This window comes from Morone saxatilis, unplaced genomic scaffold, assembly GCF_004916995.1.
Source record: "Morone saxatilis isolate NCDOM2014 unplaced genomic scaffold, NCSU_SB_2.0 Contig19, whole genome shotgun sequence".
NCBI classification, from domain to species: domain Eukaryota; kingdom Metazoa; phylum Chordata; class Actinopteri; family Moronidae; genus Morone; species Morone saxatilis.
The window spans coordinates 20,772,717-20,792,224 of NW_023339751.1; the positions used below are offsets into that span (position 1 = coordinate 20,772,717).

Below are 19,508 nucleotides of genomic sequence, written 5' to 3' on the forward strand. Positions count from 1 at the left end.
GTCTGTCATGATGAAAGGAATATTAAACATGCATTAATTAGTTATTATTATTATTATTATTATTATTATTATTATTATTTACATCAACATCAATTAACCATAGAGCTGAAATCCTTACCAGTGCTTTTTAGTGTATTTTGGCTCATAGTTCGGTTAATATGGCACACTTACTTGGTGTCTCTCATAAACCATTTTACCAGCAGCCGCTTGCAGCTGTTTTTATCAAAGAAGCTCTGATAAAAGCTGCGTTACCCTACTTGCTCAGCACCAAACAACAGGAACAGTTAGAGTCATTGGTGAGGAAAGTAGAACTTTTAGCAGCTAGAGAGCCAGATATTTTAGAGAGTTAAACCAGAGCTAAAAGGAGAAAAAATATTAGACTAGTTTTATTATTATTTTTTTTAAGTATTATTATTCAGGTGGACACAAACATAACTTCAAATGTGTCATGTGTGTACAAAGGTAGCTGTTTGATAACATGTTTCCCATAATAACTTAGTAAGGTGATAATATGTCAGGGCTGTGTGTCTGTCAACTTGTTTTGATGTTTATCTGCCCCTTAGTGGTCAGGAACAAGATTACTGCAGGCAATAAGGCAAGGAGCAAGTGAAAAAAAAAAAAAAATTCTGGTGATCCATTTTCTAAGTCTGAGTTAACTTGTTTTCTCTCCTGATTGTGTTTTCTTGTTGTTGTGAATTATGTTGTAATGTTAGCATGGCATGGTGAAATTAACATGAATCTGGAAGAAAAAATTAACGCTTTTAGTTCTTTATATTTACAACATGGGATAGTGGTGCACTTCAGCCATATTCTAATATGTTTTAGCACTGCCTTTCTTCAGCCATAAACACAGGAGAGAAAGCAGTGTGTAGCAGACTTAGAAAATAGATCACCACGATATTTTTTGTCTCACTTTTCCATAAAAACATTTTGTAGATATCATGTTAAAAAACAAACTCAACATTCCAAATCTGAAAAAAAGACCATCCAGTAGTGCCAGATCAAGGTCTGACACTTTATGCCCAGTTTGGATATCTACATTCATGGGTGACAGATAACTGAACATGCCTGTCTGCTTTCAAAGCAAAAAATACACTGCAATCTTTCTTAACCGGTTCACAATTAAGATACACAACTGTTTAGTGCTAATTCTTTTCTCATGATACACCTTTGTTTTGACTGAAACTAGACTAAGGTGGTCTCCGTTAAAACCAAATGCATCCATAACATCAACTGAGCGACACACTCTGGCCATCTCAATGCTAATCTGAACAGCTGAACACATAAATAGCCTCTGTGTGGCCTCTTATGGCTGACAACAACACAGTGACAACAACTGTCCCCGTCCTCAATGCCACTGGAAACCTCACTGGCAACAACACCACGCTCACCGTTGTCCAGGTAGCCAATGTGATCAAGTGGGTGACGTTCAGCATCGGGCTGCCCGCCATTGCACTGGCTATTTACACCCTCAAGAATCTGTCCAAAGGTTTGTACTCACTCTGCTATATTTCCAACACCAATCATTTAACATACCACCACCTCCTACACACATCTGAGAATCAACCAAAGTAGGATGAGGGGGTGTTAAGGGACTTGGCTTGATCTGTGCTAGACTAGCTCGGTAGCACCCCGAAACAAAACAAAACTGCAATTCCAGTTGGTCTTGGCTTGATATAGTTGGTGTTTTTCGTTTTATCATTTAATACACAAATAATCCTTGCACATACTGTCATTTTAGTAAGTGTTCAAGTGAGGCTGTATTTGGCCCTTAAAACAGTTTCAGCTCCAACAGTCATAAAGAACTTTGATAGAGTAAGAAAAATGCAACACAAAAGGCTGGGTGGGTGGCAGAAGCATTATCATTAGTACCAGTAATGGTATAAAATCATAGCATTAATAGCATCCAGAAGTTGTAGTAGTTCCAGTATCAGCACTATTAAAAGTATCAGCATCAGTAGTATCAGTATGCCTGTCAGTAGTAATATAATTAATATTAGTGGTAATGCAGTAGTACTAGCAGTCGTAGTAGTAATAATCAGCACAGTGTCAGCAGCAGCACATTTTTCATTTTTTAAAAATTCATTTACAAATAAGATCAAGTATCAGTATAGCCTATTAATCATCAATGTTCCTCTGTTCTTTGTCCAGGTGAAAACAAAATTCCCATGCATGTCATATTCCTCCTGGTCTCTGACATTATCAGTTTCTTTGGTCGTCCCAGCGTAAACCAGGACATGGCGAGTGGGACTGTCTTCTCATCGAACCCCACAGACTTCATCTTCTATTTTGGTGTCATCTCCAATGTCACCCTCATGCTGTTCATAGCTCAGGAGCGCCATCTCCTGGTGGCCTACCCTCAGTGTCTTGGCTGCTGTACCCGTATCAGGCAGTCTCCTGCAGTCACCTTGGCGGCATGGGCTACTCCATTCGGCGTCCTGGCCCTCGTTGTGCTACAGTACAAACTCTATTTTGCAGTGTCTCTGCTCTCTCCTTTCCCCTTCCTCCTCTTCTTTGCCGTGGACTCCTGGAGGGCTCTGATCTGCTCCCGATCCAACCCTTCGACCCTTGAGAGGAAGAGGGCAGTGTGGGGGATTGGTGCAATCTGGGTCAACTACACCCTTCTTTATGTCCCCTTCATCCTCAGCGTCCTCTTGGAGGCTCTGTCCTTCAAGGAGATAGTGACATACCTGGGGCTGGTGTCTCACCTACTGCTCTTCCTCAGCCCTCTAGTCGACCCTTTCCTCTACATATTCATGACCAAAGGGCTCAAAGAAGTGCTGCAGGCGCTGCCCTGTCGCAGAAGCTCAAGTCGGAAAAAGAACACTGCACCCACTGTGGATACTGTGGCTGAGACTGTGGAGACCAGACTTTAAGGAGGAGGGGGATTCTAATACTCACATTATTCCGCAAAATGTCCCATTGAACCGACAGCCCATTTGTCCAACAGATTGTTACCCAGAGGCCCATTGCTCTGAAACTCATTCTCCTTGGAGATTTTTGGCCTTGATATTTTTGTGCAAATTCTTGGTAACGTCTGGTAACAATAACAAACATGTGGTTAACATTGTGAGCTGGCCGCAGTTTGGTTTTAGGAAACAAAACTACTTGGTGTGGTTTGGGAAAAGATCATGGTTTGGGTTAAAATACCAGTAAGTACATTAGCATGTGACATGTGTAGTTAAAGAAGTTATGTAAGTTATACCAGGCTGGTATTTTTGGAGCAATGGTTTGCTTTGTTTTCAGGATGATGGGCTTTCGGTCCAATGGGACATTTTTCTGACTATAGGGTTTTCAGAATAATGGGCCATTGGAACAATAGCATGGCCTCATAAAGAGATGGTTGGGGTGGTGGAGAGAACTTTGGCAGCAAACAGCACTGGCACAAGGACATCATCAGAGCCTGAGAAGTGTCAATTTACACTGCCATGAATATGATTGGATGTTTCTGGTCAGCTGGTAGCCAAGCAGCTGCTGAATAAGTCAGTGATTGTAATGTAAATGAACCAGTGCTCTGCCTGAGTTGAATGCTATGGCTGCGTGACTTTTGAGCTTATGACCGGGAGGTCGGCTGCTAGATTCTCTGGACCGGCAGGATAAAGCTGGATTGGGGAGAAAGTGAAAAAATGAAGTGAAATAAAGAAGCAGCACTTGCCCTTCCCTCATTACCACCACTGATATGCCCAGTGACTAGCAGGGCAGTGGTTGTACAGGGCAGCTTCCAGGTATGAATGTGTCTAACTGTGTGAATGTGATCAGGACGACACCTTCCCTGAAACATCTTATTTGTCCTTCACTCTAACAAATCTCTTTTTCTTTTTACTCTTACATGCACTTTATTTGAACATACTCAAAGATTTCATTACACTCAGATTTTCTTGCACACATACACTTTGTTTTAATGAGTTATTCTTTGGTCCTAATGAAATGTTACTTAATTTTAACTGTAACTTTATAACTTGAAATGTAGTAGAGATTGGTTGATTGTACAGTATATTTGTTTTTCAGATTTGGCAGCAATTTTAATGTGACTCACTGGGGCACTGCCATGGAATTTGGAATATGTACTTCAATTAATGGCAGAGAAAAGTGTAATAAATTTGATAACTTTCAGTTTATTTTATGTAATATTTGCCAGCATGCAATCCTATTATTCCATTATACTGCAATCGGTGGTGTCTGAAAAACCACAAAAACAACAAATAAAAGCAAATTGTAGATAAAACAGTGATAAGTGTAATTAATTCAGTTTTTACCTTATAAATACATTATCTTCAATATTCAGCTGTAATAAACACTCAAAAATTTTGACCTCAGTTTTCTTACAAATAGCAGAGAAGACAAGATGTGCTATACATTATCAGTGTGCTCAATTCCACTGTTAATATTTGCAAAAGGCAGTATGGTAGTTCTGTATGATGTGTATGAGTATTTCTTCGTTTTACTCGTCTTTTCACTGCTTGGTGCCTGTGGTGCTCTTTGCTTCCAGGACAGCTGAAGACTCCATGAAGTGAGAGGAGACATCATTATGTCTGAAATGAAACAAAAAAATACACCTTACAATGTAACATACAGTGTAATTAACCTCAAACTGTGGCCCATAAACATGAGTTGAATGAATAAATCTCTGACTCATACTAAACAGATATTTAACATTAAAAGCTTATCCAACAGTGAGACTTACTATTTCTTTTAGACTGTGTTTGATTGCATGTGTTCATGTTACTGTGTCAGTGGTACTCCTTATAAAATAGGCCTATTTTATTTGATCTCATTGTTATGTTACATAATCCAATGGAAATGCTGAGATGACAGGTGTCTGAGCGTATTGGAGCAGGTTTGTATTTGAACGTTGTGTGGGGTTTCATTTCTGTAAATGATTTGTAAATGTGTTCAAAGTCAGGATGTTTTTCAGAAGAATCTGCATTAATTTCTGTGTCTCAGTGTCATTCTCAGTTCTACCTCCAGATGGCTCTAAAGTGGTGCCAAAGACATTTCCAAATTTCACAAATTGCGGCTGTCATGCATTAATTTACCAACCTGGGCTTTTCAATGTCGTCAATTGTCTCTGGCAGCCTCACATTCAGTGTCTCTGGAAGCAGCAGAGACACAAGGCCAGAAATGATGGCCACAGAGCAGATGATAATCTGAGGAAGAAGAGTCCACACGTCCTCCAACAGCAGGATGAGCGGAGCCACTGATACTCCCAGACGACTTATGAAGCTGGTGTATCCCAGACCATTTTGTCTGGTGACACAGAAGGTAAAGTATGAGAACTTACATTACCCTCATACTACCAACATATTTAACATACAAGGTTCCCTGTGGACCCCAAGAATAAACTCCTGTAAGAAACAACAAGCATAGCGCATTTCTTATTAAAACAATATTTGTGTTTAACATTATAGTGTAAAACTAAAATATACAGAGCACAGGAGGAAATCTGCGTTTGATGCATGTGTGTCTGTCTCCTTGAAAATGACTGACAGATGGTCCAGCAGTATCCTAATACAGTGATTTTCTTAAGAATAAATAAATAAATATGATGACCTTGCTTGTCCCACATGATTAATATTGATAAAATGATCTGTCTCAGTGAATTGGATAGTCTTAATTGGACCAAAGTTGTAAATAGTGGACAAAAAAGGGAAAAAAGTACAAAAATAAATAACTTATAATATAGTATAAGTTATATAGTAATAACTATAATAACTGGTGAACTTAACTGATTAAGCATTGTACATAACACAACAAAAGATCATTCATCATTGTGATTAAATCAAAATCTAAATACAGTAAAAAACAATATTAACTTAAAAGGGTAAAAAATCCTTTTTACAACTTGCGTTTACATATTTTTGGCCTATATTAATATGATATTATCATAATATTTTACCCACTGACTTCATCTAAAAGTCCAGTAGGGCAAGTAGCAGCTTAATACGACTGTATGGTAGTAACTGACCGGACGACTGTGGGGTAAAGCTCTGTTGTGTACAGGAAGACAGTTGTGAAGGAAGCTTCTGATAGGCCTTTTCCAAGAATGGCAATTACAGAACGCAGATGCCACAGACCTACAAAGAACACATGCAGTATATGCAATGGACATAAGATATGTGTGTAAAACATTCAATTAGCTTGAAACAAAAAGATATTGGAGAAAGGGGGAAGGTAGCCAACAGGTTGCTAGCACCTTCTAAATCATAATTTGGAATGACAAATCAGTCACAATACAATGTACAACATATATCATATATTAATCCATAAACAGTTAAAGTACTGTACTGCTCCCAAAAAAACTGGTCCCTGGAACATCATCGTAATAAATACTTTATCACAAATCTTAGAATTACAATATTCTTTATGCAATGTAACAAAATGAATTAAATTATATAGTTATAGGCTAGACCTAACAGCCTATAACTACTGTTCCTAGCTACTAACAGCCACTCAGTAATTTGTTTTCAATGAGGACTTAAAACTAACTATAGAGTTAATCATATTAATGTTCATGGATAGCCAGTTCCACAGAATGGCAGTTGAGTAAAGGAAGGTGTCCTCCCTCATACAGCTCTTGAACCTGAGGAGAGAAGCAGTTGTGCTCCCTCTTGTGGTGTAATTCTAGTATTACCTAATTTTGGTCAAGTAGCTGTACATGTACTTTGGAACATTGTTATGAACAATTCCTGTGAGTTAGACATATTTTAACATGCAAAACTCTCTCTTCCACTCTCCGCATAAAATTAACTGGAAGCAGATGTGTCCTAGGTCAAAGTTTAAGGCTTGTATACAAGGAAAGGCATGCATAATCAAAATGATACCTGGCAATGTTTGCGATTGTTTGCTAATGCATTCTGTGGCCTGTACTCTTCCAGGGCTTTTTATAGTGGAGAGGACTTTGTATGGCTTACTCTGCGTCATCATTCTTCTTATATATTTTCTTCATATATCAGAAATTGTTCCATCAAAATGTTTATATAATGTGATTTTGTTGGTTTGTTCTGTACACGCGACTTAAATTGCATGTCTCTCATTTTGGGAGAGGGATCCCTCCTCAATCAAGGATTTCAGGACAGAGGGTTTTGAATGCCGTACAGTACATACGTAAGCTCCTTGAGGCAAATTGTGATTTCGGGCTATAAATAAAATTTGACTTGAAAATTTTTGGGTTAACTTTAGTGAGCGCCATATGAGCCATGCTGTCCCCTGATAAGTGGCTGTCAAGAACGCAGTCACAGTTAGTCCTTGTACTATCCTAAAATCTGGAACCTTCTTCAGCTTTACCTCTGATCCAAGCAGTATGGCCTTAAGTGGAGTGACAGCTCATTACATCACTGGCTGAACATACATGCTCTTTTTCAGCAACTGTCTATTCATATTATGGTACAATGTGTGCATATCAAATAAGATTTACATAACACAAGTCAGAGGCTAAAAATACTGTTTTCTAAGTTTGGTGATGGACTGTTGACCTTGTGTAGGTGCATACAGTATCCTGTTGTGGAGATGCAACACCACACAAACTGCATTCAATAACTTAGAAAGTTATGTAATTATTATGTAGCTTTTTTGGCAAATTTGTTTCCTTTCACTGTGGTAGGAAGTATTCCATGTCCTGATACAGATCCGCCACCGAGGGGGTTTGGAAAAACATTTAATAAAACATGTAATGCTTTGTAACTGCAGAAAAAATGGCTCGCTTGCATGTGTTTAAGTCATTTCAGGAAAATCTAAAAGAAAGACGTGCACAACCTTTTGGTATAAAGATGTTTATGCCGATGCAGATTCCTGTCAGTAACAGCGTTCCAGCTTGGCACTTCTTCCGACCAATGATGTTCAGAAAACAATAGACCATCAGCTTGGCAGGGACTTCTATGGCTGCATAGATGAAGTGTGTGAGGTACATGTTCAATCCAAATCCACTGATGTTCAGGCTGATTCCATAATATGTTGAGGCCACTCCATACCTGCAGAGTACGATGAACAACACATCATTGCTTATTGCTGTTTCTGTAACTAAAGTTTGCCCCCTTCCATACCTCTATGTGTATGTATTCTATTGAAGGAGATTCAACCAGACATTGCAATTTAAAATACAAATACTTTAAAGGAATTTTGTACTACTGAAATCAAGACAGGTCATTTAAATGTCTTTGTATGTCTTTGTAGGTATTGTTGGATGTGATACCCACCACACAATCCCAGTCAGTAGAGTTAACTGTCTCATCTTCGGGGTCTTAATTAGATGAAGGTAATTGTAGTTTTTGTCCTGCTCTTCAGGTACTTCTATGCTGGAGAGTGTCTGTACAGAGGTAGAGAAGCAATGTTAAAGGTTAGGTTCACATTTTCTCAAGTCATTGAAAGAGTTATTGGTCACTGTAATAATTCCTCCTGTCAATAATGGTCATGAAGTGATCCCTTCCTAAAGCAATTTTAATGTAAATCACGAGGGGCAAAATCCACTGTCCTTGTGTGTAAAAATAAATGTTAAAATTCAGCTGGAGTTGACTGAGGCAATTGTGTTTTGCTCCTACAGAGTAATGTGGACTTCATGTGGATGTGTGAAATGTGGATCACTTCAGGATCTCATCACAGAGCAACAACTCTTTCAACATACATATGGGCATATGGGAATTGTTTAGACTTGAATGAATGTGAATGTATCTTTTAAGTGATATGTGGAAGTACATCTGATAATAATAATAAAAACAAAGCGAGGTTTTAAACTTACTTCCAGTTTTAATTTGGATGACAGTTTTTCTCTTTTGTTGAACTTCAGACATTTTTCAAGGTAAAAGTGGGCTTTTTCCACTTTCCCATTGGCTAAAAGCCATCGGGCAGATTCAGGAATCCACCTGCAATTATTTTCAGAAGAATTATTTAAAAAAGTAGGTTGGTCAGATAAATTAGGATATAATCGAATCACATAAAAAAATCTTCCTACTCCAAAAATTTTAAAGTGATTGGAGAAATGTTTGTCGATGTAATACATATTTCAATATATAGTCCATAATGTATTTATTTAGAACCATTTGAACTCAGCTGTACAGGGTGACATTTTTTTTATTATTCATTTTGTAATGAATAACAATATGTATAACATGTATGTGCTTCACTTACCACCAGGTCAAAACTGCAAATCCTAGTGGGGCTGTAACAGTCATGATCAGTGTCCGCCAGTCATTTACCATGAAGGCAAATCCAGCAAGCAGCATGTTACCTGCAGACCAAGCCAGGCTGCCAATCACACCGATAAATGACCTATGACCTGTGTCGACCCACTCAATGCCTGCAAGACAAAATACATTAACTTTACTATATTTTGATTTTAAGTTTGGTTGAACAATTTATGACTTAATTAATTTTAAACTTGCAATAACAATTTTTTTTGGCCATTTGTGGGCTGGGAATCACACACATTACATATTAACATACTATCACCTTTTAAGTAGCATTTGTATCAGTTATGCAAGGTTACGGCGCTATATGAAAAATTCATATCATACAGGCAATTAAAAGTGGTATACTGGTTCCCAGGTCCGTGGCCTGATATGTATCAATTTGAGGGTCCTTGACACCAAAAAGGTTGACAGCTACTGTGTTAGCTTACTGAGAACTATTGAGTTGACACTGATTCCTGTCAATCCGAACCCAGTGAGAAATCTCAACACTGCAAACAGAACGTAGGAGTTTGCAAACGCGCTGGAGAAGCCAAACACAATCGCCATGATGTACGACACCAAAAGAGTGCTTTTCCTCCCATACCTACAAATAAGAATAATAAGAACATTTAAGACAGTAAAATAAACATGAAGATGGACATTTGTGACATCATTTTAGTTGATAGTTGAAAAATATAAAATGTTAACATCAATACCACCATAATGGGAGCTACTGGATGTTCACTTTATCATGAATATGTTGGAGACACTTTTTATACACGTACTTATCACAGAGGTATCCAAAAGCTATGGCTCCAAACATCACTCCAAAAAAAAAGATTGTGCTTGTGGTTTTTGTCAGGCTTTTTCTATCACAGACAAGGTCCCACTGAAAAAGAGAGTGGTCACAGAGAGAGGCAATTGGATTATCTATTAGGCCTGTTTTCTTATATATAGGATGGCCCTGATGCGGTAAATACAACATCTCATAAACATGATAAAAAAACTATGGTTTCCTGTGGTTTACAGAAAATGTTGCTTCAAGTCACTTTCAACTTTTTTTAACCAAGACTGCAAAACTTAAGCCTTTTTTGGGCAAATGCAAAATGCAATCATAAAACACATTTACATGTATGTTATATGATATGGCGTTCTTTTTTTTTAGTTCTTTAGTTTCATCATCCTGTTTCTACATAATTGACTTTCTTATCATTACTCACTCATGTTTTTGTAGATACATAAGCATAATCTGTAAGACTAAAAAGAAAAAAGAAATCAAAACTAAATAAAACATACATATTGAAAAACAAACAACAAGAACATCAGGATTTCCTTTAGATGACAGATGGTGGAATGGTAGGGAGTTCATTTAGTCTATTATTTACATCCTAAAAACATTCATAAAATGAAATAGACAGGTTCAATTGCACAAGTATTGGATCCATTTGGTCCAATATGGACCAAAATCTGCATGCTTACAGCTTTAAATAAAAAGGTTAATTTCTCCAAGACATAAATATCCTTCACAATTTCACAAATGTCTTGTTATATAGGTGATTCAGGCTGTAACCACTTTCTTGTTATAGTTTTCTTACTTGCAGCAAAAATTATTTAAAACAAATATTTATTATTATTGTTACTAAAGGCATATTTACAGGTATTTGGCCTAGGTATAGTACATCGGACCTACAGGATGTTAATATCAAGTACACTCTCTATAATTGTATGTATGTCCTGCCAGAGGGAATTTATTACATTAAAGTCCCAAAAAAGATAGGCAATGCAAAATACAAAGATTGCCATTCATAGAAACTGCATGATAAATGCTGTTATAATGTTATAAATGCAATATAGAGATTTATATGTGTGTAAATAATATGAAGAAAGTCGGGCATTGTACCTCTGTTGCCAGTGTGGAAGTGAAGGTGGAGTTGTTATAAACCCATCCACTCTGACACTGAACTGTTGGCAGATCAGCGCTGCTGGATCTGTTGGCTAAGAGCTGAAACTGAGGCTCTGCAAACATCTCACAGGATTTTGGCTCTCCATCTTCTCGTACAGGAACGCTAATGGTCAGTCTCTGCTCCTGAGTTAAATTTCCGAAGTGTCCTCCATCATCCAGGGTGCTGATGTCACAGCGGTGAGGTGGCAGCCCAGCGATGAAGTTATTCAGTAAGAAGTGACAGGGCAGAACTATTCGAGGGACGGACAGCAAGATAAGGATGGCGATTTGGAAAGGCCCAAAACCGCCAATTTCCTCCAGAATTTTTTCAAACTTCATTTCCCCCATGCTTATGGCTCCTTAAAAGAATAGATTTAGATTTGCTTTTAGGTGACAGAAGTACAGAACACTTTGGATCACTTATAAATGCAATGAAAAATGTTAATTTACTCACCCGCATAGAAAACTTCATACAATGTATACACTATTAGTGGAGCACTATTGCTGCACTCTTGGAGACAGTTCTCTGCAGAGAAGGACAGAATTGAAGCTCCGCAGCCTTTTCTATAAACCTGATCATTAACATCTACATCACCTTTGGACATCGTAAAGTTGTTAAATAGATTACACATTAGTACCTATTCAAAAGACACACAACAAAACAAGATTAACAAGTAATGTTAGGTTTGTCACATTTTTGTTTTCTGGCCTTTTTTACCATAAAGACTCCTAATGTCATGTTACATTCTTCTCCTGTATATAGTTGACACAAATAACAAAACTGTGAAACTGTGAATATATAAAGTGGATTAAATGAGACAATCCATAAAAAAAATAATATATATTTCCTTCCAACATGAGCCCATCTTTTACTTTCAGACCACACCTTTTTCTAGCTTCACCACAAAAATAAGGACAAAGAATTTAGATCAGATCCTGCAAACCTGGAGATGAATGTAGTGTTGTGTTCTGTTTTTGCATTTAATGTAAAGTGTTTAATGGCACGATGGTCATAGCCCAGAATTCTAGATATTTCAGGTGTTGAGCATTCATTATGGCATTTTACCATTTTACATGCTTGTCCTGTGTTAAGTCGCTCTTCGTCCTTGATGGGTTTTAGTTGCTCTCTTTGAGGATGAAACAGCTGGCTAATCATTTTCAAACAGTTTCAGTCTAACCTGTTTTCCAATTCATTAGCTGTCTTTAGACAATTACATTCTATTGAAAGAGTGGTTTAAAATTTATTTTGCTCAAACAGTGTGGAGCAGCAAACAGCACTGAAATAAATTAACATCATGGTGACAGAATACTAAACTAGTCTGATGTCCCTTACTTGATCAACAAGACTGAAAACAAAGTTACACATTTGCATGAGAGCAGTGAACGCATTAACCACAACATGACACCGTCTGATGTGTAGTTGAAATCCAGTAAAGATTTAACTGACTGAAAGCCAATATGACAAGGGGAAGGAGTGTGAGTAAATAAAGAAGAGAGTGCCACACAGTGAAGATCAAACATCACACTGTAGGATCAAAAAGAAAAACACACTTTTGACTGGAGGGGGACTTTATTGATGCCAGGTAAATTAACAGTTAAAAGCAATCACTAATCTCTAACTAATCCTAACCCTAACCCTAACCCACCCAAAATGTTGACCTCAAACTTCTCAGTATTCATAAAAAAGCTCAAACCAATTGATAGCTGGCAAAAAACATTAAGGGATCAGACATGGGATCCTTAACTTCCAAAAGATACATCATTCATTATCGAAGCCATATGTGATACACAATAAAGTTGTACATGCTATCAGTGATAGGTGATAGTGCTCACCTGTTAGCTTGGATGGCCAAAAATGTTCTGTGTAATGGCAGACAGATGTTTTAAGTAAACGTCTTGAATGATATATTCTTGAGTGCAACCCCCTCTTCTTAATAGCCAGGATAACACAGCAGTCGCGACCCAAAGATAATGTAGGGAGATCATGGAGACTATTCTTCTGAACTCCACTTCTAATTATTTTGCATGTAAGTGTTAAAAGCATGAAAGGTATAGACCAATTCCTACTTCTTATAAAAAGCTTTTAGTTTGGGAGGTTAGAGAGCGTGTACGACATGAGTGTCAGCCCTGACTTGACAGACTCGACACACATGGAAAGTATAGATCAATGGTGGAAAAGGTTCCAGTGCTGAGAAAGGTTTGATCTGATGTTTGGAGTTCTGTCATACACATAGTTCACCCATGAAATAAAACCTTGACCTCCCACATCAAGAGGACAGTAGACGGGCCAAAGCCAGAGGGCAGCACAGGCCTACCAGCAGGAATATGTGAGACTAAAGACATCAGTCCTGGAGCAAAGGTCATGCAAGCTGTCATGTGCAGGATGAGATAATTTCCTTTCATGTTAATTTTGACATGTTTTAATATACTAAAGACAAACACATTTCTTCCTTCTCTCAGTTCCTGAAAGCATGTTTTAGTGTCATCTGATTAGAACTGCAATGCTGTATGTTTGATTCTACTTTGTGACTGATAAAGCATCGGAGCCATTTACAGTATTTGTACTTAGCATCATTAAAAACATGAAACTCTCTGACATTGTATTGTATTGCATATGTAAACACAGTATACAAAAGTGGAAGTGTAAAGAAAAACAAATACATGAAATAAAAATAATATGCAGGAAAAATTTAGAATATGGTTATACATTTTCCCCACATGTGAAATAGCTGTGTCTGAATTCTTAGTACATTAGTACATAATACATATGAATGAACTGTGACATCAAAGTTGACGTGATACTTCATTACAAAGAAAGAGGAAATGTGTGTGCAAATCTTTCAGCTGCGGCCCTTTCAGCTCATCAACCAGAGAATGTCTCACCAAGGTATTATGGGTATAGGCAAGAGGGTCTTAGTTGTAAAAAATGGGGAAAAAAGAAATGACCCTCATAACCCATCTGTGTTCAAGTTCATTTTACTTATATTTTATTTATATAACTGAGCCTAGACTTATAAGATTGATGCAATATTTAAAATTGTATAAATAAATAATAAATGTATAACTAAATAGTATTTTGATACGGTAGAGAACAGCTATGGATTTTTTTTTTATGCATTTATGTTATCTCCTGATAACTAATGCGCTGCCACGAACGGCAGTTTGGTTTCCTGTGTTACTCAAAAAGATTACCTTATTTCTGTGTAACAATGCTGTGTCTGAACTGACTAGTTGTTGCTGCGTTCCAGAGACGCTTTGATGCAGGTGCTAAAAAGGCTGTAACTTTGAAACCACTTTTATTTGTTGATCTCAGACTGTTGACATCTCATATTATTTTCAGATATGCAAATTTAGTGTGGCATTGCAGTATATAATATTAAAAAAATATCTCAACCTTAATACAGCCCTAAAACACTGTATATAGTTGTGAAACACTGACAGAGACCATTTTACTGCACAATGACAGAAATGTACTATTTTTAACTTTTAACTATTTTCACAGTATATACTAAATACTTCCTCTGCCACTGGTTACCACACCCACTGCCAAACTGCATCATTAAGAAAGGGGGGCTTGTGGGTAACTTTATTGTGTGGTGCATTAGCTAGTTAGCTGCTAGCAGTTATTGCATTTTTCCTTGTGATTGCATTTATTGCATTTGACCTTCCAGCTCATGAACATATTTGTTTAGGGTATTTTAATTGTCTTTAGCCCGGCTCATGACTTTAACTTTAACTTTAACTAACACTAGTTAACTTTAGCTTTTCACACTGCTGTGAAGAGTACATAATCAGCGACTTTTTATTTATTTTCTGTGGCAGCAAACACAACACATAGTAACTATTATACTGCAACCTGAGCTTATCTGCACACTTTATGGCTGACTACAGTAATCAAACTACCCATCTGTTGAAGTTCCACCAAAGATGCTAACAACATTAACTGTCTGAACCTCTTTGGTACAAATATACTTGTGGTAGCACTACACATTCCAGCGTGATGACAGACCCTTGGAAATCTAGTTTAATAAGGAAATCTTTTATTTTAAGGGCACAGCGGCTTATTCAAAGGGACATTATGTGTCCATCACTTTATTTCGAAAAGATCGAAAGCTTGATAAAATATAAAGTTATATATATCATGGATCTAAGTGTGCAGAAATCTTTACTCTCAGTTTGGACCCATCCCTTACATTGAAAGTGTATGAACAAGAGGGATGATTACAGCAGGCAAAAGCTGGTTCAATGGGTGGGTGCCTGACTATTGAGACAAATGTGAAAGATTGTGAAGCAATCTTTTAACAACTTTTGATGCTAGAATGTATGGAATATGCTATTTCCTGCATTTGCAAGATTAAGGAATTTTGTTAGTTTAAGTTTATCTTAACAACACATACAGTGTTCTATACAAAAGAATAAGATTAGAAGGAGCCAGTCAAAGATGCAATGTTAATTACACCAGGCAATGGGAAAGTGTTGGACAGAATTAACAACATATAACAACAACAATTTTAGTTTTAATTTTAGTAACTTGTAATTGGGTTAAAAATCAATTTTATTTCCTGGGTGTTGCCTTAATGGTCAATCCCCTTTAGCTAAGGATTTTTCTATTATTGTTATTATTATCATTTGGATAATCAATTCATTATAAATTGTTTTTAGCATACGTCTGTTCTGATTAGGTTTGTAATGTAATAATTTGCTTTAGTGTGAGAAAACTGAGTAAATTCAACTTAAGTGGTAACATTTGTATAAAGAAAATGCATTAAAGTTACTTTATTCTGATAAATTTTGTTAACGCATTTTAAAAACTTTGGAGAAATGCTGGAAATGCTGTAAGTGTAATATACTTACTAGTTTTAATTGAATTGTTACAATTAACTTAATTAACCAAAATTAAATTAACAATAAATACTTGAGTTACTTAAATCAAATATTTCGGTTCATACTTAAACTGTTTGAGTTAATAAACTTAAACTCATAGTTTGAATTGAACTAACTCATCAGTGAATTACAGTAAATCTTCAGTAAAGTTTAATATTTCTTGTGTACAAGTAGACTGTGGTACTACAGGAAAGACCTCGGGGTCACAAAAACAGGTCAAATAATCCTTTGGAGACCATGAATATCAACTATATAGAAATGGACTCACCTTGTTATTTTTGCTCCACTGCAGGACCCTGTCATCAAGACTGTTCATAAAACCTGATGCTGTCTGGTGGTGGTGAAATGGTCATAGTGAAGTACTCACCACACAATATCTGTCTTTTATATCTACTTTTTAAGAATTATTTATTGCTCGCAAGGAAGAGTAACACCATACACAGGAAAGACTTTACTTTATACTGGGACACAAAGAAGTCACAAGCAAATCATATGTTTCACCTCCCCCTAACGTTGTCCCACCTGTTCCACTTAATGGAGCAACAGGCTCTGCTTTGTATGTCATATACCTTACCAGTTGTTGTCTTTGTCTGAAACATATTTCTCATGGATTATATTTCCGTTCGCATTCATTTTCCAGCCTTTACATCCTTGCGTCAGTAGTCATGTGCTGCTACACAGAAAAAAAATTCTCAAGACTATAGCTACACTTGGGGTATGGTGATTATTTTGAATTTATTTTAATGCATTATTACACATACAAGCACATAAACATTTCAACGCAACATTTTCTGCAACATCAGCAATGTTTATCAGCATAAACACACATCGAGTCTCACACTAAGACATTTGAGCTTCCTGAGTGTCCAGGAGGGGACCCGACTGTCACCTACCCTTTAGCTTTGCTGCTGTGCCATGGACACGTCTGACTACACCACTGAGCAGCTCAATGCATGGCAATGCAAAGCTCAACGCCATGCATGAATTACATAAATTGGTACTACTAATCTCACGTAATAGCCGCATAAAGCACATTAGAGCACACTATACATAGAATTTGTACTAACTTTTACCATCACTGTTAAGTAAGATTGTCACATTTACCACTGCAAAATAATTATGCTTCTAGTCCACCATGTTTCTATGATTTTCATGATTTCTACATGGTAACACAGATTTTCCCTTTCATTCGTATGTGGAACAGTACATGGTGTAATTGCCTATGGTCACTGATATTTGTGTTTGTATGACTGTTCTGCAAAGTAATACCAGGGATGTCACACCTCATCAAAAAAAAAAAGTTAGGCGCCAAATATCTATGTCTATGATCTTCACATGCAGAAAATAGTTATAAAACATGCAGAAAGCAGACATGACTAATGACTTCCTCTCTCTCTGCCTCACTGTTTTTTTCTTGAGAACTTTGTTGACACATGTTCACCAGCATGTAACCAATTGGCTTTACTTCATTTTACCATGTGAATTAGTCACTGTTTATGCTGTTCTGCATTTAGTCAGTGTTCCAGGAATGGCTGATTAAACTTGTTAACAGTCTTTTTTGTCGGGAAAAAGTTTTAATTGAATTTCCAGAAAATGTACAATTTGATATAAAATTACATATGTGTAATAAAACTCAGAATCACACCCCAACAACAGCAAAAATGTAACTTTAACAGCAGAGTCAGAACATAATGCTTCCTTTTATTTATTGTTAGGTGTCTTATTAGAAATCAAAAGATGACAGTATGTGTTGTCTCTATCCTTTCTATTTGCCTACATTTCTCCTTCTGTTTTCTCCCCTTTCTCTCTCTCCCTCTTTCTCTGTCTACATGAAGCTGACTGTGTAAATGTTGTCATCATTCATACTGATGACCTGCTGATATCATTGCTGTCCATTCTGCAACAACACACAGAGGCCAAAAGCTTGTTATGCTGTGGTGTCTATGTGTGTGTCTCCGGTTGTTTCCCTATGAGATATTACGATACATGATTATCTGGTTTTGTGGGGTGGTTGGTTGTTGTGTTTTTGGTGGTGGTAGTTGGGGGTGTTTTAAGATAGGTGGTGGATAAGTCTCAAGGAGGGTTAGAGGTTGCATGGAAGATGACTGATTACTAGGGGTTTTCTGGAATGGTGATTGGGTTTACTTCTTTGCTCCCTTTCTGGCATAGTTAACCCAATGCATTGCGTGCAGGGAACAGCGAGTGTAAAATAAGCTTAGTAGGCTCAGGACCTTCAGTACACTCCCACAATTCGTTGTTTTTCATCAGAGGGATTTTCGGCTGGCAGACATGGGTTCTTTTGAGGGTTCGCCACCGAGATGTAGAATTATCAATCGGCATGTTGGGAGGGGAAGGGAGGTAGGGGGAAGATGTTAGAAGATACGTGCAGGCGATTGACCTGTGTATTAGCATCTATCCATGATATTAATTGGTAAGATGAGGGAGAAGACATATGAGGGAACTGAGTCCCAGACCTGACGATTACAGACCACCATCTCATGAAGTGGTTTTTGGTTATGGTTGTCGTCTAAAGCGTGTATCTCATCCAGCTGGTGATAGGGCTTGGATCTAACCAAGTGGTAGAGCTCTGTTGATATACAAGATGTGGAGTTCACATAGCTTTGAGGGAGCTTCTATTTTCGTGTTGTATAGTTTATATCAGATGGTCAGACACAGAAGTATGGTCTACACACTTATACTGATAGACCAGATAGCTACCTTTCCGAGGCGATACACACCATTTGAAGAAAAACCACTTGGCCCCTTAAGACCAGAAAGGTAAAAAAGCTCTTTCTTACATGTTTGTGGAGATATGGGTTTTTCTGGATCTCTCAGGTGGGTGCCATTCCAGAGTAGCGATCGATTGCAGGGTCATGATATCTGATGAGTGTTCAGAAAGTGAGAAGGTTGGATGACGTAGATCGGAGCATGACCAGGTGATCAATTTTGGCACCTGCAGGAATATATCAAGAGTTGTAACATGTTCTGAACCCACGTTCCTCCCAAATATGTCATCTTGCTCTGACCAGCAATTGCAGTGTGGTATTTATGTGTATTTTTGCGAGGTTCAAACTCAGTGCTGTCTATGATGAATATGCAGATGTACCTGACCAGTCCACTGCAGTTGAACCAGGCACAGAAGTGAGTAACGCACCTGTTTCCTCTGGGTGCAGGTATGTCATCTTTGGGGTTTAGTGTGTTTAGCAGTGCGCGAAATTCTGGCCAAATGCAGTCTGATTAAGTTAATCTGAGGCTGAGTGGAGCATTTGGGATGTTATTTAGTTTGCAGTGTATTTTAGTCGTAAAACCAGAGTATTGACAAATTAAGTAAAGTTTGACGGCGTGATTGTATTGGCACTAGATGATAAAGTCAAGAGTAGGCAATAATAGTTTGAGTGCTTACTATTTCATAAGTCAGGCGTAGAGATGAATGTCTGTATGGCGATCTGTTGTTGATTCACGAGATCCATGCAACAGCGTCTTTCAAGGCATTTCAGTGAAAAACCCGCGAAAAAACATCG

At 37.5% G+C, this 19,508-nt stretch overlaps 1 protein-coding gene across 1 annotated transcript; it reads right to left on the minus strand.

Annotated features, from left to right (window-relative positions):
- Window positions 1-4,411: 4,411 nt before the first annotated feature.
- Window positions 4,412-11,635, minus strand: LOC118329425 (solute carrier family 22 member 7-like). The gene is made up of 11 exons (XM_035663594.1): window positions 11,558-11,635; window positions 11,062-11,462; window positions 9,947-10,050; window positions 9,611-9,765; window positions 9,121-9,289; window positions 8,732-8,855; window positions 8,193-8,302; window positions 7,753-7,967; window positions 5,966-6,074; window positions 5,041-5,247; window positions 4,412-4,532 (listed from the first exon to the last, which is right to left on the minus strand). The coding sequence occupies exons 2-11, from the start codon at window positions 11,449-11,451 to the stop codon at window positions 4,454-4,456; spliced, it is 1,662 nt and encodes a 553-aa protein (XP_035519487.1). The 5' UTR covers window positions 11,452-11,462; window positions 11,558-11,635; the 3' UTR covers window positions 4,412-4,453.
- Between the last annotated feature and the right edge of the window lie 7,873 nt (window positions 11,636-19,508).

Excerpts from the sequence above, each read along its gene's own strand:
- LOC118329425 (XM_035663594.1), bottom strand. The coding sequence starts at position 11,451 with ATGGGGGAAATGAAGTTTGAAAAAATTCTGGAGGAAATTGGCGGTTTT. Across the intron at positions 7,968-8,192 it reads CTACTGACTGGGATTGTGTG|GTATGGAGTGGCCTCAACAT; the intron begins GTGGGTATCACA and ends CGTACTCTGCAG. Across the intron at positions 5,248-5,965 it reads CTTTACCCCACAGTCGTCCG|ACAAAATGGTCTGGGATACA; the intron begins GTCAGTTACTAC and ends CTGTGTCACCAG.